We start from the raw sequence: 27,413 nt of genomic DNA, 5'->3' as shown, positions 1-27,413 counted from the left end.
ATATCTTGTCAGCGAACAGTAGTACCAGGCCTCGTTCTGTCCAAGCTTGACTACTGCATTAGCCTGGATTTAAATATTCAGGAACGCTTTGCAAATGAATTGCAGATGCTACAGAAAGCAGCCTTGAGGCTGTTTACAGGCACGCCCAAATACGCATCTATTTCTAAGGATTTTAAAAAACTTCACTTGCTGCCAGTCAAGAATCTAGTACTTTTTAAAACTCTGAGTACGGTGTTTAAGGCACTACACAGGATAGGACCTGATTTTCTAAAACATAAAATTCAATGGTACACACACACAAGCCTGGAATGAGCTTCCCTCCTCTTTGAGAAATGCCATGGACCTACTCACCTCCCGGAGAGGCCTTAAAACCTGGCTTTTTACTCACTAATCCCGGATAGCCTGACCTGATCTCAGAGAATTAGTGGTTTAGCACCAGGACACCTTCAGGTAATTGCGTCGCTTTATAAATAATGATAACATAACATAACATACCATACCTGAAAAGCCAGGAAAAAAAGACACATTCACTTTCTGAATGGTAAGGAGATTTATAGAGACCCTAAGGTAAGGAGGGTAACTGTTGTTCACTTATGCCAGAAAAAGTCCTAGCTGGAAAAAATGTCTGCTTGCCTAAATATTTTTTATATGGAAGGTGAACAAAATACACATTGTTTGACAAATACTCAAAGACATCGTTTGCACTAAATTTGGGGGGGTGTTTTTTCAAGGTAGGAAGTGTCTACCAGTGAAAGCGTAGGTGTTCCCGCCTAAAGCCAAATGCTGTAAATCCAATTTTCCTTTTTTGTATTGTATTGCTTTATTTGCAACACGCTAACAAATACCAGAGGTCCAACTTCTAGGCACAGCAAGCAATGAAACAAATATAAATCATATGGTAAATAAAGCCACAATTATAATACAAGGGGTTGCAGCCGAGGTTTACATGGAAAACATAAAACACATCAAGTCTTAAGCACAAGTTGCAGAAGGGAATATATATTATACAGCATAACAAATGTGGAGGGACAGGGGAAATAGGAGGGTTATTTGAGAGGCTTAGATAAAGGGTTAGTGAAGTCATAACTTTGTTCAGGAATGTCAATGACTAGGGTGGTGTTTTTATATATGCTTAAACATGTTGAAATCTTATTTGGTCATTAATGAATAGATGAAGTACTAACATTTTAGTTTACATGTTACTATCATATATAAAAATTCTTAAACCATCTTGAAATAAATCAAATACACATACCCTTTCTCTACGTCTGTGCCTGGCTGATAAAGTTCTTTGTAATTGGGGTGTTGGTGAGGCATCACCACCTCGGTCAGAGTGTGGAACTGGCAAGCAATTTTCTTTCAAGTCATCAAGTACAATTTCTTCAGAACCCTTTAGCCTTGGAATGGCAAAGACTAGCATGTGACAGCCACCACAGGAAACCTATGTGAACAATAGAATGATCGGTTTATCAATTTACATTCACTTAAGAGAAGATAAAATCATAGAAATAAATCATAAGACAAATATTGTTCCGTAATGGTAAGGTTGACAAAGTAAATGTGTTTAATAATGCTGGATTAACAGATAGAAGTAGTAATCCTGAAGACTAAGAATCTAGCCTGAGGTCTTCCAGTTACCTACAGGAACTCACAAATGATCAGATTCAATTTCATATAAGCATGTGGAAGCCATTTTCAATAAATGAGTATATTATCTTATTCCAAATAGGAGAGGTAAAGTACAGGGGCGGCTCCTCCACGTGGGCAGAGGAGTGTCGCCCCACTGCTTTCTCGCAGTGTGAGAAGCAGAAACCAAAAATGGTATTATGGATACCATTTTATATTTCTGCTTCTCGCACTGCAAGAAAGCAGAAGGCATGGTTTGGTTGGGGGTGGGTGGTATTACTCCAGGCAGGGGAGGAGTGGTTAGCTCACTGTTGTTGGAGCTGATTGTTTGGTCGGCCCCAGGGCCGACCAAACCAGCCATGCACATTCTGCATTTTCTCTATGTAGGCTGCATGCAGCCTACATAGTAAAAATGACCTCCCCGTAAATGCCTGTGGGGTTGGCGTCCCAGCCAATCACAAATCTGCCATTGCAGCGTTGTGATTGGCTAAGGGGAGGGAAGCTGCCTGCTTCCTGTGTGGAGAGGAGAGGAGACGCGACGAGGGACTAGAGGCGAAGGGAATTACATTTTTTTAAATTAAATTGAACCTCCCCGCGCAACCCTCTCCCCGCGTGATATAGGTTATTAAAGTGCATAGGCTCAGTACAGTTAAAAAGAACAAACTTTAAAACATTATCGATTTCCTTGAATAAAAAACATTCCTAAGGAATACAGAGACAGATGCTACCGTACAAATATCTTCAAGTTTCCGGATTGCCAGAAAGGCAGGGCGGCATTGTCTGAGATTCATATACTTTAAAATTGGCTTGATCCACCTTTCCCTGGGTACGGTATAAAATTTGCCAAAAAATTAAATGTGAATATCCGATTGGGTGGATATATCATCACAGGGGCATTTGCTTATACCATATGACCAGTCATTGCTAGCAGGGAAACTCAGTGTTCTAAAAAGGATCCCAAATCTAAAGCGTACCAACAAAAACCTTTCATGTTCCGTCAGCCGCAGGGTTAGGTATGGTTGAATAGCCTGCGAGGTTAAAATCAATTGATGAGACATTACTGTTTTTTTAGTCAACTCAATTTGATCTCTTAAATTCGCAAGATGCATGATACATAGCCTTTTCAATTCCTTTCTCGGGATTTTCATCATTGACACGGGGTCATCATAAAATTCGGGGTGATTAATATTACCACAAAAGCTTTTGATGTAACTCAGCCATTTTATTCGATAAACACCCTCCAATTTTAGGGCGTCCCCTAGTACGAGACGGTTCAAATGACACTCATTACTGGTCCAGACCCTGTGCCATCAAAGAACCGGCTGGATTCTGATGGTATCCTCAATATATAACATGCCAAGTTCAGCGTGGCAGTTGTAGGTGGATGTACTCTCAGGCGTGGTTAGGAGATATCTCAAAAAGCTATTCTCTGTCAACTGCAAACTAGTGACATTAGAGATGCCCCAAATTCCCGCACCATAAGTTGCCACTGCTACACAACTAGTTTTATAGATGTGTATGAGCTCGTTGACTGGTTTCTTTCCCATCTTTTTACTAAAAAGTTTAAGGGCCACTTTGCAAACAACATGTTTCTCCCCTTCACTGCTGTGTTCCACTGACCTGAACAGTCGAACAAGATTCCTAAATAAGGAAAGGTAGAGATATGATCTAATGGCTTAGAATCAATAAACATAGTTTTTTTCCTGTTTTGTGTTAGCACCACAATTCATAGCATAGGTTTTGGTGCAATTCACCCTCAGATCCAGACCGGTCATGAAGGTGGAAAAAGAAGTGATCATGGATTGCATTGCTACGGGGGTTCTTGCCATCAGAACGGCATCATCAGCATAGATTAGTGCTGGTATATGACGTTGTGATGCCGTAGGCATATCTATACAATCCCTCAACAGGATGTCCTCTAATTCATTGATGTAAGTTAAGAATAAAAACGGGGCAAGGACACATCCTTGTCTCACTCCCCTCGCAATATTAAACATTCTGGTGCACTCTCCATTTAAGCCGTATCTGATTGTTGCCCTGGCCCAATTATACAGCTCCCTTAAAAAACAAATAATATTATCCTCTTCTCCAATCGTGTTAAAATTGACCATAATTTACTGTGATTAATGCAGTTGAAGGCGGAAGTCAAGTCCACAAAGGTTAGAAACAACCTCCCACCCTTTGCCTTAGTATACTTTTCCAGCAGTATGAATAAATTAAATCCTTGGTCTACTGTCCCTACCCCTTCTCTAAAACCATATTGCTGGTCACTAATGATGTTATGCTCCTTTGCCCATGACTTTAGCCTGTCCAGGATAACCCTACCAACTATTTTGACAGTTGAATCGAGCAGGGAAATAGGGCGATAACACTTACAGCTTGCCCTGTCGCCCTTTTTAAAGATGGTTACTATAATAGATTCGTACCAAGTGTTAGGAAGGCCCACCGTGCAAGCTGCATTAAGAAATCTTGTTAATAGTGGTGCCCATAGTGTTACGTTATTTTTAAAAACATCTACCGGTACGCCATCTGGGCCCGGTGCCTTGCCACCCTGACTCGAACTAATACCCTTCGTTACCTCGCCCAACGTAAAAGAGAGGTTCAAGCCTACTATATTAGTTGGTACTTTGGGCGCATCCTGCTCAGTCGGTTCCCTCAGGAGGTCTGCAGGGCTATAAAGGGACTCAAAATGACTCACCCCGTCATCCTCGGCGATGGCGATCTCAACCCGCGCCTTGGTATCATCCTTAAAATAGGGCGCGTTGACTGCCCGCCAAAATGCTATCATATCCCTCCGTTCAGAGGCTCCTAATAAATCCTCCCATGCTTCCTTCTTTATTTTGGCCCTTCTGTTCTTGATGGCCAATTCATAAGATATCCGAAGCTCCCCGATCTGTTTTTGATCTTTAAAATGCCCGTTCAGTGCCCGTTTAAGTTTAGAGTGTGCCTTTGTGCACTCTGGATCAAACCATCCCTTCTTTTTGCTATTATTTTGTTTTTTCAGGCAGATCCACAGGCTTTCCTTTATGCATGTTACAATTGTTTTAAAATTGTTAAATACCATGTCCAGACAAGTGGTAAAACAAGTATTACAGGCCTTAATTAAATTACAAAGAAACTCGTCAGGTACAATTTTAGACCACTTTAAGGTGTATCCATTCTGCCTAGAGATAGCGATATCTCTTGATTGCAACCTAGGGGTGCTATCAAAGATGACACAAGGGTCTACAATTTCCACCCTAATGGGGAAATGGTCGCTTATGGATATCTCCAATACACTGTAACTACCAACACAGCCCCTGAAACACGAGGAAATCAAAACATAGTCAATTACAGACGAAAGCCCTCTACCACAAAAAGTTGCAGAGAACGGGACCTCTGGTTCACATAATTTGTTTGCAAAACCTAAATCATTCATAAAGAGGATCTCATTCAGGGCATCGCCCTTTCCATTATGTTCGAAGTGTGACAATATGGTTCAGAGTGGATACGATGTAATGGCGGCTCGCTGCTAGTTAGCAAGAGGCTTTGCTGCCGCCCCGGCTCCGCTATTGGATAAGCCATATAGGTGTCTAGGCTTGCGTCAATGCCACTTATGTCAAGTATAGTTGAAAGTTCATGTTGTTGATATTTGGACATTCTGGGTCAATATTGTTCAGGGGACGGTATTGTAGCAATTCTCCCTAATGATGATTTCCTCATAAAAACAGGATCGAGAGATAGTCGCCGTTCAGTTAGGGCTATCTCCTTCTCCAGAGCGGGGACAGCCTTGGTGAAGAAAGCATCTATGGTGCCAACTAGACCACCTCCAACACCCGTATTCGATGTCTTATTACCATTCCTGTTTTTTGATGCCATATCTATAATGCCTAAGTGTTTACCCAGATTCCTTTGGCTAAATAGTAAATATCCTATACATAATTTAAAAAGAACTGATTAACATATATAAAATAGAGTCTTACTAGAAATGGAAACAACGAGAGTGGCCCAGTCCAGTCTCAGTCAGTCTCTGACGGGCTCAGACGGGACCGCCTTTGGCCCGGGCTTCGCCCGGCTAGTCCAGCGCGCGTCCCGCGACGCGGGGAGAAGGACCGGTGTTTTATGCGCCTCCAGGCGCGGGGAAGGACGTGGGTAGGCAGGGCTGTCCCTGCAGAGAAATATGGGCGCTGTAGTCCCCCCGCTTGGAGGCCGCTAAAGGTGTAGTAAGCGGCGGCGGCCGGGGGGGGGGGACCAGGTGCAAGGATAGACAGCCTCAGATGGTGATGGCGCTCTCAGCAGCGCGGGCCCACAATATGCCAGCAATCCTGCGTGAGCAGCGTGGGCAGCAAAGAAAGTCCGTGAAAGTATTCAGGCGAGTGGCGTTTCGTTTTGTTACGGTCTCCCACTCCTACTAGGGAGGACCGGTGTTTTGTGCGCCTCCGGGCGCGGGGAAGGATGTGGGTAGGCGGGGCTGTCCCTGCAGAGAACTATGGGCGCTGTAGTCCCCCAGCTCGGCGGCCGCTAAAGGTGTAGTAAGCGGCGGCGGGGGGGACCAGGTGCAAGGATAGACAGCCTCAGATGGTGATGGCGCTCTCAGCAGCGCGGGCCCCCAATATGCCAGCAATCCTGCGTCACCAGCGTGGGCAGCAAAGAAAGTCTGTGAAAGTATTCAGGCGAGTGGCATTTAGTTTTGTTACGGTCTCACATTGCGGTATGTTTCTAACCCAGTCAAGGGACCCAAGTAAATAAAAGTAGTATTAGGGGACCAGAAGACTATGTTAATATTATACAAAACTGGATCCCACATAAAATAAACCAAAGCTCCCCCCCACCCATCTGTCAAAGGATAAGGATTGAGCACATCTGAGGATATTAGATGACCAGATGTGAACTTGAGAATGAAGCATTCCACACAGTGATTTGTAGATGAGAGTTTGAAGTTAAAAAAAGGGATGCTTCCACATTTGGACTAAAAAAACTAAAAATGGGAGTGCTGATGTACCTTCGAGGTATGTCTCTTATTTGTCTGAATTTATGATTAGTCTCAGGAAGACAAGATGACCCTCCAAAAAAACTTCCCACTCCCTCTACTTTTTATATGGTACTTATTTTGTTGCAAGCATACCCCTCCCACCAAAACAAAAACATAATGCCAACTAAAAGTGCGATGAATTTGGAAGGGCAACTGCACTCTTTTGGCTAAGTGTAGTAGAATGTTGGTTCGATATGTGTGCTGTGCTGGTATGTAGCCTGCAAACTATGGAATATAAGGTAAATTTGGCCTGGTTGAGAACCAGGACACCAGTACGCACTACTCAATTTGAATTTAGACGTTAGTACATTTATTTAATTTTCATCAACAAATTAACTTAGATCAGCATAACATTCATTAACAAATGTAACATGAATATGAATGTTATGCTGATCTAAGTTAATTTGTTGATGAAAATTAAATAAATGTACTAACGTCTAAATTCAAATTGAGTAGTGCGTACTGGTGTCCTGGTTCTCAACCAGGCCAAATTTACCAACTAAAAGTGCGAGCCATATGCTTGCAAAACCAGTTTTCATTTTGTAGAACAGTACCCAACAGGTAAGTGTACTTAGAACAATGCTACTAGGAAAGTATACTTAGAACATGTATAAAACCCCTTTTTAGTTTTAGTGCACGTCACAGGAAAATATGATTTATATTTGTGCATGGAAAAGGTGCCTATTGGCTTGCAATTACTCTAACCTGAAGACATAGTTGAAAATTCACAATGAGGACCAAAATAAAAAAAGGCTAATGAATAGAAAGAAAAGAGCATTGGTAATGTAAACTATTGTCCCACTAGCCCTGAAAATAAAGGGCATATTTTAGGTGAAAGTGCATGTACACATGGGCATCAACTATGGCATCACTCTGATCTACTGCCTCATGTTGTCTATGACAATCATAGATTTATTTAAAATACCCCATTGAACAACATTTACATTATTGCCACTATGTAGAAAATTGTACATGCTTTATTATGACAGAAAGTGCTTGCATACATGTGACGTGTTTTTGGCAAATGGGAAAATGTTTTGGAGAAACCCAATTACCTACCCATCCACCAAACAGTGAGTGTTCGCAAACCATTGCCACCCTAGAAAGGCACCGACCAATGGCAGCAAATCAGCATGCTTTTCCATAGTTGGAACATATGAGAAAATCAACAAAGCTACGAAAGGTTTGGTTTTTTTCACCTATTTTTGCAGTTTGCCATATCCAGGAGCGCCCAGATCCTGGACTCAAACATATACTTGCAAAAACAACAATTGATGGACAGAATGCAGAACAATGTCATACATTCACCCCAGTAAAGAGATCTGGTCCTGAATCCATCGTTTTTTTGCACTCCACATCACCCCAGTTCAGACATGGCCATATGCAAATCAGCCTAGACCCTGTGCTCATAGGAACAATCCAGCCCGAACTGCCAAGCCATGTCTTTCCTGGACCGGAATCAAGCATCCTAGAACTGGTTTCTGGCTATCAGCCGTCTTCAGCCAGGATAGCTTGACTCCAGTGGTGTGGAGAGCATGGGACTCACGTCTGAGCATACCCATCCCACTCGGGGTGACAAATGCAAAAACAACAATTGATGGACAGAATGCAGAACAATGTCATACATTCACCCCAGTACAGAGATCTGGGCCTAATTCCATCGTTTTGTTGCACTCCACACCACCCCAGTTCAGACATGGCCATATGCAAATCAGCCTTGACCCTGTGCCTCATGGGAACAGTCCAGCCCGAACTGCCAAGCCATGTCTTTCCTGGACCGAAATCAAGCATTTTCGGTCCGGTTTCTGGCCATCAGCCGTCTTCAGCCAGGATAGCTTGACTCCAGTGGTGTAGAGAGCATGGGACTCACGTCCGAGCATACTCATCCCACTCGGGGTGACAAATGCAAAAACAATTTATGGACAGAATGCAGAACAATGTCAAACATTCAACCCAGTACAGAGATCTGGGCCTAAATCCATCGTTTTTTGCACTCCACACCACCCCAGTTCAGACATGGCCATATGCAAATCAGCCTTGACCCTGTGCCTCATGGGAACAGTCCAGCCCGAACTGCCAAGCCATGTCTTTCCTGGACCGAAATCAAGCATCCTAGGACCGGTTTCTGGCTATCAGCCGTCTTCAGCCAGGATAGCTTGACTCCAGTGGTGTAGAGAGCATGGGACTCACGTCTGAGCATACCTATCCCACTAGGAGTGACAAATGCTAAAACAACAATTGATGGACAGAATGCAGAACAATGTCATACATTCACCCCAGTACAGAGATCTGGGCCTAAATCCATCGTTTTATTGCACTCCACACCACCCCAGTTCATACATGGCCATATGCAAATCAGCCTTGACCCTGTGCCTCATGGGAACAGTCCTGCCTGAACTGCCAAGCCATGTCTTTCCTGGACCGGAATCAAAGTATCCTAGGGCCGGTTTCTGGCTATCAGCCGTCTTCAGCTAGGATAGCTTGACTCCAGTGGTGTGGAGAGCATGGGACTCACGTCTGAGCATACCCATCCCACTCGGGGTGACAAATGCAAAAACAACACTTAATGGACAGAATGCAGAACAATGTCATACATTCACCCCAGTACAGAGATCTAGGCCTAAATCCATTGTTTTTTTGCACTCCACACCACCCCAGTTCAGACATGGCCATATGCAAATCAGCCTTGACCCTGTGCCACATGGGAACAGTCCAGCCCGTACTGCCAAGCCATTTTTAGGGTGAATGTATGACATTGACATTGAGTACCATACCCCGTACGCCATACATTATCCTTCACACCCTAGCTTTCTCTAACCCCAACCCTAACTCCTAAACATAGCCTAAAATGATCCCTTAAACTTCTCCCCTTTTCATTACTTTACACCCTTTTTTTCTGAAAACCAAGGAAAATTGAAGCAAGCAACTAGAAGGCAGCAGTAGAGTAAAGGAAAAGGGATGAAAAAATGAGGAAGATGGACACTTTGGCAGCTTTGCCCATTTACCACCGTCTGCTCGAGAGACGTGGGTTGCACTATAAAGTTTTACATGTAACTACACTTCATACCCCCTCTCCATGGCTGTATATATACCACATTCCCCATCACCATCATTTATGAGAATATTCCCCTTAGTGGAATTACATTATCCCAATACCACTTTTCCGTTCACAAGAAAAGGGAAAATGCCAGTGCACTATAGGATAAAGCATACCCAACTGATGTGTCTTTCAGTTAGTAAGTAGTCCTACAACCGCAGTGCTCTAGCATGCGCCATTAGTACCCAGAACAAGGGGCCACAGTAAGATTCGAAAGTTAATGGTGATTGAGAAGGCAACAGTAGATCTAAACTCCCACAATGCCTAATGAAGCTCGGTTACCTAAAATTATCTATAATTGAGGAGATCCTTAATGCCAACTATTTTATTAACATTAACCTCCGCTCTGTTGCCCACCAAGAAAGGACACTAGAAGAATATACATTGAAGAATAGCTTGCCTCAAAGGGGAGGGGTTTCTTTGGAGACTCTAGAACTCAGAGTTGCACAAGGACATCATAGTAGGGGCAACTCACCTGCCTGAGGGAGACTTTTTTCTGCACATTGCCCTTACTACTGCCATGCAAAAACACTGGGGAGAGGGCCTCACTGAACTAAAACGTCAATGGGCTGCCAATACGCAGTTCTGGCGGCAGGCACATTCAAAATGGGAACGTGCCAGTATAATGCCTAATGCAGGAAACATTACTCCCCCTGACAGAGCTGAAGCACAAGTGGGTGGCTGACCTAGAGAAGGGCTCCCAGAGAAGTCCTGGGGGGAGTTAGTTGAGAGAGAGTGGAAGAGTACCCGAAATACCAGATTCCAATTAGTGCACTTTTATATCCTACATAGGGCGTACCTCACCCCGGCGAAACTAAATAAGTACTTCCCGACACAGACGGTGGCGTGCCTGAGCTGCAACACAAATGGCGCAGATTTTAAGTACATGGTATGTGACTCCCCATTCCTGGACACCTACTTGGATGACGTGACGACCATACTGGCTGCCACCGCGGACAGAGACGTAGCACAGACGCAAAAATACTGCATACTTCCTTGGTTCCCACACACGTCTAAAAACAAAATCATGAGTAAATTCCTAGATATGGGGCTGCTCTTAGCAAAACGGAATATCACCATGAACTGAAAGGCGATGAAGGTTCCCAGGATCGAATGGTGGAAAGCAGAGCTCCCTAAATGGGCCGAGTGTGAGGGCGTAGTACGGCTGCAGATGGCTACAAGAATAGGAAATGAGAGGGCGCTACAGGCGGCAAGAGCTTGGGAAAGGCTAGTTGCAGAACTTAAATCTCCCAGGAATGATGAGGATGAAGATGGGGTGGGAGCTTTCCCAATGGTAGGGGAGAAGGCTAAGTTATGAACAGTGGTGGGCGGATTGGAGTCGGGGGCGTGGATACCAAGAAAGACGCCCTACAGCCTGGTAGGCTTGGGATCCCCTATGGTGTTACCCAGATCATGCCTGCATACACATTCCTAAAGGTACGTGACACGCCTGGGGGTGGGGGAAGGGACGGGGGTTTTGGAGGTGGATGGTAGTTGTGGGAAGGAGTTTATTACCTGGAGGTGCATACCCGCAGGGGAATAGCAATGTGCTTCACTATTGAGCCGCTAGGATACACCCTCATATTATTGTAATACGGGACACTTGTGATGTTAATTGCAATCTGAACTGGCTAACTCTTATGATATTGCTCAACATTGTGATGCTATAATGCCCCCATATAATGCCTGTGAAAACTAATAAAGTTTTTTCAAGAAAAAATAAATAGTAAGGGCAACTAAGTGTAATGAGGGTGTGAATTCCATAAGGAAAAGACCAGTTAATATCTCAAGGTAATTTACATCTAATTTTGAGAGAAGTGAACAGAGTGCAATCAATTTCAAATTAGAGCAGGAAAGAAATTGAGGAGAAATGAGTCTCCAGAAAACGAGGACTGAAAACATGAATGTCCTACCTAGGCAAATCAGAGGGAACATGGATGGGAAAGTTACGACTATCCATTACAAACATACAATGGGCCCATAGGCTAGAGGTGGGGACTGCTAAAAAGAAGTGATTCCCTACAGAGGTAGTATGGCACAACAGGGGATCTTGTCCCCTTACTTCACATTTGAAAACCTGCACATCAAGGGCAAATTTGAAGGTGCGAAAAGCTAATCTGACAAGGAGCTGGTGGTCTTAGTGGAAACACCAAATCAAATTGCCAGTTTCAAAGACGAGCTCACAAAAAGGACCAATGTTAGCAGTCTCCTTTCATACAGAAAAGATATAGAATGCTGAGTCCAGCAACGTAGGCTATATTAACAAAGTCAACATGAGTTTGAAAAAGAAAAAAAACATTTAAGACGTAAATGTATGTGTGCAATTTATTCTGTTTATACATAAGGTAAGCATGCTGTATTATTTATGCGTATCGATATGCCACTCATATGCATTGGTGACATTGATCAATGTACTTTCCTAACCCTATGACTGGGCAATGTATGCAACATAAATTTTGATTTCTAACCGAATACTACTTTTACTTATGCCGAAATTATTTATTTGCACACAGGGCCCTTTCCTACACCGATAAGTTAAAAACTGGACAGATGAGTTTTTTTGTCAAATTTTCTACACTACCTGAGTGAGGTCCATTAAGTGTGGGAACTGTATTGTTCAAACCATAGGAGGACACACTTAGGTGACACTCATTTGTGTTGCTATTCTGGCTTAACCCATCGGCCCTCCCTTGAGTGTGCCCACTTGGAAAATGTCAGCCAATATTAGCATGCTTGAGTTTTGTATATTTATACAAAGGTAAGACTCACTTGCACATAGACATTGCATGGTTATTCTTGTAAATTATGTGTAATCTACACAAAATAAATCATTATAATTGTTTTGTGCATGTGTCTAGAAAAAGCTTTCTCAACAGGTGTGAATGTGGAAAAGATCAATTAGGTCTTTTCACTCTTTAGCCAGTATTTACTGGTGTAAATATATTTCATATGCAAGAAACACAGCGACATTGATAGGGTATGGCCAGTATCATGCCACACTAATTATACATTTTTATCTTTGCTACAGAGACAATGGATACTGAGCATAGTTAAATTGTTAAAAGTGAAGTGTAGCTGCTATCTTATTTCAAATACTACATGCAACCATATTTAAAACTAAGTAGAATAAAAAACCATTTACCGAAATGACTGTGAATTTCACAAAATTGGTACACACGGTAGGAGTGAATTGATTAGTGAAATTTTCCTCTCCCAAACCCAGCTTGCCATGTCGCCCATCTCCAAATGTGTACAATAGACCACGATCTGGAACAAAAGAAAACGTTAACTTTTAGTATACGAATTAGAACAAGTCAATTTGACAAAAGCCTAAACAAATTTGAAGAAACAAGCACTTTGAGGACATGTTTTTCAAAATGATATCTTAACAAGAGCACATGTATATTATCTAAGCCACAAAAGTTGGTAAGGTGGTTCACCAAACACCAGTTTGAAAATGGTCCAAAACCTCCAACAGAGAGAAACAGACTAGGCAGCACCCATTTAGGGTGAAGTTTGTAAGACAGTAGCTGAATGACTGGAACAACTAGAAGTAAAAAAAAGGAGTTGTTTTTTTTGCAAAGTGACGTGATGCCTACACAATGCTTCCTGGCACCAAGGATTTGATATTGCACAGGAGGGAGGGGGGGCTTTCAGCCCAAGGCTCATGAATTTCTGTGAGATATAGGAGACTCAGGGGCCCCTCATCAAATTTTGCAGGGGAGGCCATCATTTTGATGACACAACTGGTGTTTCACTGAAACTGAGAGAACACGTGGACAGTAAAATTTGATAGAGTTTGTTAGAAATGGGGCTCCAGTTGGCAGAGGTAGGTTCCTTTGACCAAATAGGGACATATGCTTCTAGTCAGGGTAAGGGGGAAACACACTGTAGATAACCCCTGCTCGCCCCCTTGGTAGCTTGGCACGAGCAGACAGACTTATCCCCAAGGCAATGTGTAAAGTATTTGCACCAACACCCACAGTAACACAGTGAAACACCACAAATGGACACCACACAGGTTGTTATAAAAATGTAGATATCTTTATCTAAATTAGGCAAGACCAGCTGATCTTCTTTGGCAGAGATTCCTCTTGATTACAAAGTAGTCTAAACTTACAGGGGTTTCAGCTCTTACTTTTATACCCCAAAAGTATTTGTTCTCTATGTGTTAGGGGTCCTGGACCCAGTTCAAAGCAGTTCTGGGGGCACTCTGCTCGTGCACAACTTCTTCCTTTGTGAATGTGGGCCAGGGTCTTCAGACGCACCACAGGAAGTGGAGCCAGCATTGTGGAAGGTAGGCACAGCCTTATTCAGGCCCAGGTGCTACTCCTCCCACCACTCCAAATGCAGATAGGTCTATTCAGCCTAGTGCTGACTCACCCAGACTCCTGGAGCCACCCCAGCCCCGGTCACTCTCAAGCCAGACAGTCAATCCACAAACAGGCAGAGGCACACAGAAAGGTTGAACAAGAAAACAACTACTTTCTAAAAGTGCTATTTTCAAACACAGAATTTAAAAACCATCTTTACTAAAAGATGTGTTATCAAATTCTGAGCTCAGGGATACCAGACTCCAATTTTCTACCTCACTCCTATGGGTAGATATGCATATAAACATGTTACACAGCATTCCCTATTCTGTCCTATGGGCAAGAAAGCCTTTCAATAGTGAAAAACGAAATTCGCAGTATTTCACTATCAGGACATGGTACACACACCAGTACATGTCCTACCTTTTATATACACTGCACCCTGCCCAGGGGGGTACCTTGGGCCTACCACAGAGGTGTCCTATGTGTAAGAGAAGGGAAGGGTAAGACCTGGCAAGTGGGTCACTGGCCAAGTCAGAGTGTCAGTTAGCAAACTGCGCACAGGCACTGCAGTGGCAGGCCTGAGACCTCTTTTCAGGGCTACTCATGTGGGTGGCACACTCAGTGCTGAAAGCCCACTGGTAGCATTTGAATTACCAGCCCTGGCACACTTAGTGCACTTTACCAGGGACCTACTGGTAAAGCAAATATGCCAATCATGGATAACCAATCACAATAACAATTTACATATGGAGCACTTGCACTTTGGCACTGATCAGCAACTGCAAAGCATCCAAAGCATCTAAACCAGCAGAAACGAAATCCAGCAATATGTAAAAATACAGGAGGTAGAGGCAAAAAGTCAGGGGTAACTACGCCCAGGATGCCCGGTCTAACAGAGTTTATGAAGAGCAAGGTTTTTAACATTAAGAAAAAAAACGGGAAACATTTGCAGGAATAAAAAATGAAATAAAGGGAGTGCCAACATTTTGGAACCAGAAAAACATTGCTACCAATTCTACGCTTACTAATTCAAGACAACAAAACCATGAAAAGCTTAGTACACCAGAGTGGTCATGTGGGAAGGTGGGGCAAAGCAATAAACTACAAAAAGTAGGTGCAATGTATTTCACCCTCCAAAGAGCTGTGTTGCAGCATTTCGAGAAAATTGAAGGTGGTGGGAAAGATTGTGCGATAACGAAGGTACATAGCACTATCAAGATGTATTCGTAAGTAGACCACTGCTTTGACAACCGTTTTAAGAGGTTCAATAGGCAACTAAGGAAGAACTTTACATAGGAATAAACGTGAGTGGGAAGAAGTGTTTTCTAGGGTATCAAATGAGATTTTGATGACGTGTACAACCTAGGTTGCACACAGCAAGCATAAGATTGTATTGGAACCAAGAGGCAGGCTAAAAAATTAGAGATAAAACTAGAAATGAATCCTACCTACAATTATAACTTCGGTCGTCCTAAAGTTGAAATTCAAGTACTTGACAACCACTTGGCACAAAATGACAACCAATGACAGAAGCACTAAGTTTAGAGAGTTAACTATAGCTGGCGTCCCTATCATGCACTGCGTATGAACTCAAATATTACATCCCTCATGACATGTTAAATGGCATCATTGATGACAACACTAATTATAATTAAAGAACAATAATGTTCAAATTACTCATGAGAACCATGGTCTCCAAGGTAATATGTGAGGTTACACACAGTGCATGAAGGGGAAGCAAGTTATAGTTAACTGATTAAACTATACCTGGCGTCTTTCAGTGGTTTCGGTTTTTTAGCAGTAATTCTTATCTCATTTGGAACCGAATGATAAGGTTACTTTAACCTTTGTTTTTTCCAGTGAATATATATCACTTTTTCATGTTGTATACATTATTTGTTGTACTTTTCACTGCACCACCTCACTTTACTATTTGCTACCACTGCTTCTGCTACTCTTGCTGGAATGTGGTGTAAAGCTATTCAAATAATATGTACTTATTTTAACTGGCATATTGTGGTTTTTCATTATATTTAGTCATGTTTTATTCTCTATATTCTTCATTTATATTATCTCAGTGTTGCCTTGTAATGAATTGTATGCGAATTGCAGCTTGTGTTTTGAATACGTCACATCTCTGTGTCCGGTCATAATGGTTCAGGTTCAGCCATAGTGTGTTCCTGCGTCCGCACCTGCAAGCCGATGACAGTGTAGTGATGAACTCTTTACTGTGCAAATAAATTGTCCTACAACTTCATCATTTGAGTTGAAGTTTCTGTGGACAACCAAACATTTTTTATTGAGGTGACCACAACAGCCCTCGCTATAATTAGTCAGAAATAAACTATCTGCTGCCCTTAAGAGATGTTACTGGCATCTGGGATAAAACACCTAGAAAGAGGAGAATTTGTGAATTGTGCCAGTTGCAAATCCAAGACCTAAATCATGTCCTATTTGTATGTTCAAAGCTGCAAAGTGCCAGGCGAGTGTTTTTAAAACCACTATTTATCAGATTTAATATTCACTCTGCTCAGGGCGCACGTTCTTTGGTCTTGTCCCCTCCGAATAAAATGGTCTGTTTTAAGATATTAGAATTTTTTAGAACATTTTTGCCTATTTATTAGAACATTGTCCAACAGTAGTACTCTGGTTACGATTTAATACCAATTGGTTGGCTATCTAATTATTCCATGTATTCACAGCACTATTTGCCCATTTCTTAGTATGTTTGATATAAGAATTTGTATCGGTCGGTTATGTGATTGTTTTATGTATTATAGCATTATTTGCACATTTCTCATTATGTCCGATATAATTTTATAAGAATGTATAAGGAGTTCCAAAACAAAATACATAAATACATTGAATTGAAATTGCAGTTATACAGGCCTTCCTGTCATTTTTGATTTTATTAAATGAATGTTGCATTGTGACAGCAGAAAATCTATTATTTTCTATACGGAACACTGTTTTTGTCATTTAAAATGGTTTGAATCATCTCTGTACAACAGAAGTGGTCTAGTTAAGAGGAATACTTTTGTTTCTGTTTTTGTAATTTGAAATGGCTTTAATCATTTCTGTACAACAGAATCTGTCTAGTGAAGATAGATACTTTTCTTTCTGTTTTTGTAATTTGAAATGGTTTGAATCATTTCTGTACAACAGAATCTGTCTAGTAACGGAGGATACTTTTGTTTCGGTTATCTATACGCTGAGGTGCAGTGTTCCTCAGGGCTCATGTCTAATGCACATACTTTTAATATCTATATGTAGCCTTGTCTCATGCGTCTCTGTCATCTTGACTTAAAATTTATTAAAAATGGAGATTCACAGCTGGTTATTTGAATTGTTGAATGACTTTCATAAGGACTAAAAAAAGATGAAAACAGTTTTCAAACAGAATAAAGTATGGATCACAAAAGGCCAGCTTAAAAGGAAGCAAGACTTACTTTTGGTAGTACCACCTAGGAAGCTAACTTCCTTTATGAGAGAAGTATAAACCTCTAGGTCAGATGTCTCCAACTAATCAATTGCGAGCTACCAGTAACTTACGGACACCTTCTGAGTAGCTCACAGCCTTGAGTTTAGTTTTAAATAGGCACAAGGTTACATTGTCCTTTTAAAGGTAAGGGATGGTTGTGCTTATTTAAAAATGTTATCTTCAGGCTGTGGATAGCAGGGCCTGATAATAAGTAGTGCTGGAGTCAGATTTAGGTCCCAGGCACAAAGGTGAAGAACTGAAGCCCTGAGGTATTTAAATGTTAAATGACAGTCCTTGTCAACTCAGTATTGGAGTATGTGAACAAAATGATGTTTCTAAATGCTTTTAGTTTCGAAAAAATGTAAATTACAAGTTAATGTAATGACTAATTTAACTCTTCATTTGAATGTTATCCCATTTCAAAATTTAGCATTTATAAACAGCAGGGCTCTTGCTCTCAGTGACCAGTAGACACAGTGTCATATTTATAACTGAAAGATACTGTCATTTTTTTCAAATGAGGTAAATTTAATGTGGATAGAAATGTTTCTGTGAAACATTGAGTCAACATATTCCTCCACTTTCAATTAAACAAATTATGTCTTAATATTTTATTAAGCCTATTTCTTCACTTTAAATGTAAACAAATGACTGCATTTTTATGTTTTAAATATTAAAATGTGTCTACAGGCCACTGGGTGAAAAATGCCTGCCGTTTGTAAATGTGACACTTTGAAATGGGTGAAAAATTAAATTAGGACTTCTATAGAATCCATATAAACAAAGTTAAGTTTTCAGTTTAATGTTTTCCCATTTCAAAGTTTTGCATTTACACAGAGCAGGCATCTTGCTCCCAGTGGCTGGTAGACACAGAGTCATAGAAATGCAAAATACAGGCATATTTTTAAGTGGCAGAAATTCAAAGTGCAGAATGTTCCATATTATGAACTTTTTGCAGAAAATGTTTCTGCACTTTAAATTTCTCCCATTGAAAAATGGTTGTATGTTTGTGTTATACATTTAACAGTTCCACATATAGTGAATGGTGTGTCCTGTGCCACAATGTACACACAACAGAGGCTCTCATTCGCCCATTCACATATATCCCATTCATAAGCAGACATCCCCCAAGCTCTCTCTGATACACATAGCAGACCTGTCATTGTATCCCTAGTCAAAGTGTTTTGTTCACACCATAGTCTTTAGATCTAATAACAAAGACTTTTGTTCACACCAAAGTCTTTGGATCTAATGACATTAGGCTTAATCAAACTGGACATTGGGGTGTCTGGTAACATTGAGCGAGTGGCTTGGCCTTCAGTAGCTCCCAATGATTTGCACTGATCAGAAGTAGGTCTCACTATAGAAAAGGTTGGAGATCCCATGATCTAGATACACTCGTCAGTGACCACCTGTCGGGGGAGGTGGGAGGGACCACCCATGACAGACGGCCTTTGATACATTGGCAGTCCAGAAGATTGAGGATTACTTTGACCCATACATAGCCTGATCTTTGTTACCTGATGCTCAGATATCATTCTCTGATATCACAAAACGTGGCACCTGGTGCTCCTATTATTGAAGCAACTATACAGTCAATGTTCACTTAAATGCAAATTGTTCTGTTCGCGGAAATGTTCACATTGTACTGTGTTTTACATTTCCTTTTTGTTTGAAATAGTGCTTGAAAGACAAAGTAGCAGTGTTCATTTTGCTAAAATACATTTAATGAAATGTAGGTTGAGGCATCATCTGCTTAATTATGAACAATGTAAGGTGGTCCAGACTACTTTAATAGATGCATTCCTTTAATGTTATAGACTAGTACAACATTATAAACCTGCCTTTCGACACAGAGTAGACTTCTGTTGTACTTAAGTTCCAGACAGTTTCGCCGGCCTCAAACTGTCTGTTTATTAAGGACTGGTGGCAAAGTCTGCAATGATGTGTGCATTAAGAAAATGTGGCACAGTCCCAAACTGTAACCGAAAACTCTTTTAGGCAATCGGCGCAGCATCACATACCCCATCTTGGAGTTGGCAATTCATAGGTACCAAGGAAAAGAAAGTCTATCCTCCGATAGACCAATCACATTGCCCGAGAAAGTGTGATTTGTTTTCTGACAATACATCATAACAGACCGCTTCAATTAAGGTGGCGTCAAACACTGATCAGCTACTGGAATTGGAAGTTCTTGCTACAAAACAGCTAGCTCTTTGTTAGTTGCCCCAGTTCGGTAAAAGCGCCATATAATTGCACAAAACAAAGAATCTTTATATTTTCAAGCCAAAATCATCTATTAGTGCCTTACATTGACTACTTCACAATTTGGAAAAGATGTTGACGTAACATTACCTACAGCCCACAAATGCAAGAAGGCAAATTAATCTAACAGGATGTGAGAGCGATATACTAGAGCAGAACTAAAAGAAAGTAAAATGCTAATGTTTTTTATTCCAGCTAGCACCATGTGTCTTTTCCACACCATCGCCTCAGCAAATGGATGTCCTAAAGTTCAATTAAGGCAAACTCTGGAGTACAATCTGTACACAGTTCAGCGAGTAGAAAAGAACTGCCAGCGTCTGAAAATAAAATGAAGAGTTCTCAATCCGAATTAATCAATTTCACGTTTTTATAATACCAACATTGCTGTGATTCGAGAGCGGAAAATGCATTACAGTTTAATCAAATAATCGCTTTGACAGAGGTTCAGTGAGCACTATACTGCGGCCAAATGTTGTGTGTCTCTTTTCTCACTTTACTACCTCGAATGGTCATCTGTGATTTTCGTTTTGCACCAAACCCACAGAGAACAAGCATTGGCAATACCAGTAGGTTTGGCTTATAATGAAAGCGTCCCTTCAGTTACTAGTAAGTTTAAGTAATTAATACCTCACCATACATGCCCTCTGCCAGTCATCCTTGCACTCATGCATTCATTCATCCACCCGTTGACTAATTCACACATTATCCACTCTCTCATCCTCAACAATGCATAAATGAACTCAACAAGCATAGGCAAGGTACATTAAGGAATAGAAGAAGAAAGAAAAAAGCTACTGTATAAATATGGCAGGCATGTGCTTGCAATTAAGAGTAAGTACAAAATTAAACATAGTGGAGCGGCCGACTTGGTATTATATTGTGTATAGGGATTAAATACTGCAATTGTTTAGAATGTGGGGTTCAAACTTGGATTGGTAAAACAATGATACACCATGAACAACAGCCTTTTATTTTTCGTTGCCGGGGGTGGGTTAAGGTAGGGTAGGGCTGGTGAATCAGGGAGGAGGTTGGTTTGTGCACACGAAGTGCGTATGACTACTTGGCCGGCCAAGCAGTCAAGCACTTTGCATGTTCCCCACCAGGCTGTACTGCACAGACTGGTGATCAACATGCACAGCCCCCCTGTCCCTGTCTGAACGCTGATCCACAGCGCTCAGACCAATCACAAAGCTGCATTAAAGCATTGTGATTGGCTTAGGGGAGCCTGTGTGCTACCTGCTACTTTCGGACTGGAATCAGGAAGAGAATAGAAGCTGAGACGAGGAGAACTGACAGAAAAGGTAAGTGGTTTTAAAAATATATATTTTGCATCTCCTCCGTCCTCTCCGCCCTACCAGCCCCATTCTCTAAAAGCTGCCACTGACCAACTGTATTGAGTATAATCTGGCATTCAAAAATAAAATTACAAATATGTAAAGAAAAAAACAAATTTGGGAAAAATACATAGAGCCCCTGTTAACCCCTTCCATGCTCACAATGGAATTGTTAGGCCATGAGCACAAGTGCAAATGTGTTCATGATGGAACCATTCCGTCATGAGCACACTTTCAACACATTCCTCTGCTGTAAACAGAAAAGAGATTTCCCTTTTTTTTTTTGCTTTGAGAGGTGGGAGCTTCCCCAACCTCCCAAAGCATGGTTAGGGTTTTCATTGTAATGACGATTGCGCGCTTGACACGCAGTCGTCATTACAATAAAAACAAAACTGAAACCTAGTTTCAGTTTCGCAGTTTGGGTGCTTGTGGGGCTATCTCAGCCCCCCAAGCACCGAAAAACATGGGGGAGGTATCATTGGAAAGGGGAGAATCTCCCCTTTCCAATGGTACCCTTACCTAGTGGATCTCTACTTGGGGATCCCCCAGGAGGGCAATCCCCAAGCAGGGATCCACCCACTAGCGACCAGGGAGGGGGGAGCTGTCCCTTGGGCAAGGCCTTTGCTCACCCCCATAAAAGTTTGTCAGACTGCCTTTCTGCCCCCCTGCAGTTTCCAGAACTTTCCATCATAGAAATGAGATGAAAATGTGTTTTTCCCACCAACGTTTGAGGTTTGCAAGGGATTCTGGGTAAAAACCTGGTGAGAGCCAGACAAGTCACCCCATCCTGGATTCCCCTGGGTATCTAGTTTCCAAAAATGTATAGGTTTGCCAAGTTTCCCTAGGTGCCGGCAGAGCTAGGGTTCAAAATCTACAGTTTTCACTGTGAACGTGTAGTGTGTCCACACTGTGTTTTTGGCCGTTTCCTGTCGCGGGCATTAGGCCTACCCACACAAGTGAGATACCATTTTTCTCAGAAGAATTTGGGGAATGCGGGGTAGGTGGATTTTTGTGAATCCACACAGATTCCAGAACTTTCCGCCACAGAAATGTGAGGAAAATGTGTTTTCTTTTTTTTGTTTTGTTTTACAAAGTTTGGAGTTAGCAAGGGATTCTAGGTAACAGAACCTGGCGAGGGCCTATCCTGGATTCCCCTGGGTGTCTAGTTTTAAAAAATGTATAGGTTTACTAGGTTTCCCTAGGTGCCGGCAGAGCTAGGGTTCAAAATTTACATCTAGGCACTTTGTAAGAAAAGGGTCAGTTTTCACCGTAAAAAATGTGGTGTGTCCATGTTGCGTTTTGGGCTGTTTCCTGTTGCGGGCATTGCACCTACCCACACAAGTGAGGTACCATTTTTATCGGGAGACTTAGGGGAACACCAAATTGTAGAGCAATTGTTATTACCTATTGACTTTCAATGCATTTCTGCCTTCCAAATTTAAGACAATGTGTAAAATATAAGTCACTTTGAAAGCTGTCCTATAAATCACATACAAGTATGGGTACCCACAATTTCAGAGATGTGCAAATAGCTACTGTTTCTAAGCTCTATATTTTGTTCCCATTTCAGAAGTACATAAGTGTCTTTCATACCGATTTTTCCCTGTTTATTTTTTCCCAAATGAATTGCTATATACCCTGTACACAATCAAAAAAACTTGCAAGAAGCTGCTCAGTTATTGGCTCTGGGTTCTCCATGCTCTTCGTGAACCTACAAGTCGTATATATCTCCACAACCACAAGGGTTCAGCAGATGTAACATTATATTGCTTTCAAACATCTGCCATACTTAGTATGAGTTACAGGTGAAAACGTTGGCACAAATGGCTGCTTTTTTTAAACTCCTTTTCAATTGTTTCTACTTTTAACTGTTAGTTTCTATCAGAAAACCTTGAAGGAGCTACACAAATGACCCCTTGCTGAACTTGCTGAATTCAAAGTTTTGTCTACTTTTCAGAAATGTGTAGATTTCCAGGATCCATCATTGCTTTCATCCCCATGTTTACAATTGACTGAAAGGAGGTTAAAAGCACAAAAATAGCATAAATAGGCTATGTCCAAGTAAAGTGCCAAACCTGTGTACAAAATGTTGGTTTTCTTACACCAGTCTGCCTGTCCCTGAAAGCTGGGAAGCAGGTGATTTCAGCACCACAACCTCTTTGTTGATACCATTTGCAGAGAAAAACACAGACGCTTTCATCTGTAGCCATTTTTTTCAAATTTAAAAATAAAATAAAAACAAATTTAGCTGTATTTTGTCTAGTTTCTGGGTCCCCTCCAGGGGAATCAACAAACCCTGGGTACCTTTAAAATCCCCATGATGTTGGAAGAAAAGGACGCAAATTAGGCAGGAATACCTTATGTGGTAAAAAGGTTACAGGGGCCAAAGCGTGAACTACCCCAAATAGCCAAAAAAGGCTTAGCACAGGGAGGGCAAGGCCTAGCAGCGAAGGGGTTAAAGGGCTAACAACGAATACCACAGAGAACATCTTCTATCCCAGGGCTTGTCAGATAGGATAATCAATACCAAAACCGTTACCTACTATGGTAGTGTGTGAGATTCTATATAACCAAAAAACCTGGCTACAGGATTCAACAGAGTAATAATATTTCACCCTTAAAAACCCTATTAGGATTAACACATGCCTCAAACAATAAATAAGTCAGGCCTACTGCCTTTGTCATAGTCTTTCACAATAAAAAGTTCAACTCTAAGGCATCTGACAATATTTCTCAAGGAACCAGTCAGGCCTGTAGTCTTCATCATTGGCTTGTCACCATAACCATCCAACTCAGTCCCCATGAACAGTGATAAAATTACAAATATGTACAAAATTATATTTGGCAAGAAAACACACCACTCACTCCTAAAAGGGTCTAACAAGGATTATCACAATGAGCACATTCTATTCCCTTGGACTGTCATAGGGGTAAAGCAACCCTAAGTATCTTTCTTACTACAGCCATCCCCAATAGTCTATGGGCCAAATAAATGGTCTCCAGGCTTTTACACAACCAATATCAATCCACACTTAAATGCCTATTGGCTCTAACACATGCTTTGCATATTAAATATGTTAGGCCCACTGCCATTGTCATAATACACTGATACGTCTAAGGGATGGATGAAAATATTTCTTTCCTAATGAACAAGTCAGGCCTACAGCTGTTGTCTTCAAATTGCCCCAAGGGATTGACAAAAAGGATAATGAACATCAAACCCCTGACTACTACGGTAATCTATGAGATTGTATGTAACAAAATACCTATGTATAGGCTTTACCATATAGTAATTACAATGCACCCTTAGAGGCCAATTTATTATAGTCTTTGCCAATACATAAACCAAGTATACTGCCTTTACCATAGCTTTTCATAATACCTGTTCATAATAATAGCTCAGGCCTACTGTACTGAGCATAAGCGTTATAAAAAAAAGGCAGACAGCATAATATAAGCACTCCTTTACAGATGAAGAGCACAACTTCTTCCCAATCAAGTGCTGTAGTAAACGGTGATCAAGCTGCAGGAGGAACCAGACCCCCATCCTCTAGTGCTTTTTAAAGATCCTTTTTGGTTGCTCACAAAAGGTAAGCTGTCAAGCCAGACCTAACACGTACCATCTTTTATAGTTTGAAAATATAAATGTATTATCCGACTGTTCACATTTACTGGCTTTAAAGCCAAAACTGTCAAAGTTCTGATGACCTGTATGCTATGCACTACAAGTAAAAACATACATTAGTCAGTGGCTTCCATCGTAGCAATGTCCTACAGGGACAATCTGCTTTCTCTGTATATAGGGTTTAAGAAATTGCTCTGAGTAGCTACGACCGAGAACTTTATTTTATATATTGAAACTTCGTATATGAAGTGTGAAGAACTGCGCACTTACAAGATAAAAAATATAAAAGTGTAATTTTCCAAACCTATACACACAGTGTATTTAGATGGAGCAACTTAAAATAATGCTCCATGATAGAAATAGATGGCATCCATTGAAAGGTGTGAGGTGAAAAGAAAGAGAGTTTTGGTTATTCATTACCCTATCTAAGTCTTCAATGAAGGTGACCGCCCCTCCGGGTTTATACAAACACCGTCTGCAGTCCTGGACTTTTGTGTGATACCCTAATGTATTTATTCTTGGAGTTGAATTTTGTTTTGTTTTTACTCAACTAACAAGAACAGGACCTGGTATCAATGTTTAGTAGTGAAAAGGTCAGGACTGGAGTGAGTGTCCTTAATGACCTGGATTGACGTGCTAACCCTACCTCCAATACCTCGTTCAAAGTACAGATTTGAATATATAAATTGATCAACTGCATGCAACCTGATCTTCTAGAAGTGATTAGTTTTCCTTTCATTATGTTTAGGACACAATCGTGAAATTCGACACAGTAAACGTTATTTTGCTTATAGTGTAAGGTGTAACCCAACTACTTCAATAGCACAGGGAATGGTGGAAAATAAATGTTTTAGGGTATATCTGTAAGTGAATGGTAGCATTACAAAACTTTATTAAAAAAAGCAGGATTGTGGACCGCCAGAACGTTGGTAGCTTCCCCGGAAGGAGACTATGATGAGCTAAGTGGGTGAGGGCACACTGATAGAGGAATATTTACCAAGAGTGTCACACTGTCTCTACAATTTGCACTGTATTTACTTAAGGGGTTCCCGTAATGTTCAAAGTCAGAATTCTTGAACAGTTTGCAAGTATTTGTTATCTTTTCAAGTAAAAGTCCTATTTAAAACAAAAGAAAACTATAAGAAAAAAGTGAAATGGCATTCTCCCTCTCTATTGCAACTAGTGCAAAAAAGTAATGCCATCCCTGGATGAACAGCAGAACGATTCACATCATAGTGACTGCCTGGGGGCAGACTGGAGGGCGAATATCAGGCCGAGGCAACATTTGACGTCCACTTAGGACACCACCAGCAGGTTGAACCCAGACTAAATCTACAAGCAGTGACATGGGATGGGATGAACAACGCTTTGCTTAGGGCTGCAAAAATCCTACAGCCAGGATGCAGGCTACTTCGGCGTCCAGATTCTGTAAAGGTGAATATGTTTGGGTGAAATCTATACAACTGGAACGTTTTCATTATCAAATATTGGATTCACTATTGTATGGTGCAGCTAGCTGGGCATTCAGAGGCCAAAACTGAAACATATATAATGAGGAAAGGTCATGAATTCTGTTCAATGGAGCAACATGGACCAAGAAACAAACTTCATATTTTGTTCTAAAAATGTGAGGTTTTTATAAATATGGCCGCAATGTTTCTTTATTATACACACATAAGCGTTTTCTTCCACCATAAGTTTAAATAAACTTGAATGACCTGATCATCAGGAAGAAAGGAGAGTTTAGATAAATCTAATGATAAAAATAATGTGATCGGTACTGGAACGAAAACATGCTGACATAGCTTTGCTGTAAATAGAAGTTCCAGTCAAACTCCCAGGGCCAAAGGTAACAAAGATCCAGAATATAAGGTACATTTAAATGGAAACGGATAAAAGCTCGGCTGGCATCCCATAAGGAAAACAGTGAGAAGCAGGAAGAAAGTACCACACAAGAAGCACAGTAATCTTGCAGTGCAGGCTTGGACCACACACACTCAGACGACAATCGGGCACCAGCAGTAATTAATTCTGCTGGCTGACTTTTAGAACATTTTCGAAATATCAGAACAGTAAAGAAGACCATACAAACTCGCATTTGTCAAAAAACAGAACAGGATGGGGATAATGAAGGGGAAGAGGATCAAAAACAAACTGAATATAAAACGAACGTAGAGATGTTAGGTCAAACGGAGCTAGTAACTAGAAAAAAGGGTACGACCAAAATGGATATAACGGTAATAAAATTGGCACAAATATTACAAAGAAATAATACAGGACCAATATGTGGTCATAGGGAAAACACACATAAAATAAGGATAACCAACAATGCCTTTAGGAAGGGGGGGGGGGAGGGCAAATTCTCGGTATCCCACTGCAAGGACCTAATGGGAAAAAGAAGGGTAAACTAGGCAAAATACTGACGGTTTTAAAAGAATAAAAACTGATTTTAGCGGTTAAAAAAAAGAAAGAAAAAAATTAACAAAAGGTGAGAGAAACAACAGAAGGGACATAGAAAAGAGAAATAGGCGCAACTGAAGAAATCACTAGAAACGTAAAATACAGTCAGAGGGCAATAGTGCTATGGACAAATTTGAAAAAGCACAATAGTTTATTTTTTTTTACAATGGGTACATGTAAAGTGCACTATCTGTGGCA

The 27,413-nt window shown here is 41.2% G+C and overlaps 1 protein-coding gene across 7 annotated transcripts in view; it reads right to left on the bottom strand.

Moving 5' to 3' along the window:
• Nucleotides 1-27,413, bottom strand: part of RPGR (retinitis pigmentosa GTPase regulator) — a 420,762-nt gene that overhangs the window by 233,027 nt on the left and 160,322 nt on the right. For all 7 annotated transcript variants that reach the window (XM_086934147.1, XM_086934148.1, XM_086934149.1 and 4 more), the window contains exons 9-10: nucleotides 12,877-13,001; nucleotides 1,256-1,441 (exon numbers count right to left, since the gene is read on the bottom strand). In XM_086934147.1, the coding sequence (XP_086790273.1) occupies nucleotides 1,256-1,441; nucleotides 12,877-13,001 (311 nt within the window). The remainder of the gene's footprint in view (nucleotides 1-1,255; nucleotides 1,442-12,876; nucleotides 13,002-27,413) is intronic.

Source organism: Lissotriton vulgaris, chromosome 8 (assembly GCF_964263255.1).
Source record: "Lissotriton vulgaris chromosome 8, aLisVul1.2, whole genome shotgun sequence".
NCBI classification, from domain to species: domain Eukaryota; kingdom Metazoa; phylum Chordata; class Amphibia; order Caudata; family Salamandridae; genus Lissotriton; species Lissotriton vulgaris.
This window is presented reverse-complemented; position numbering and strand designations above follow the sequence as displayed.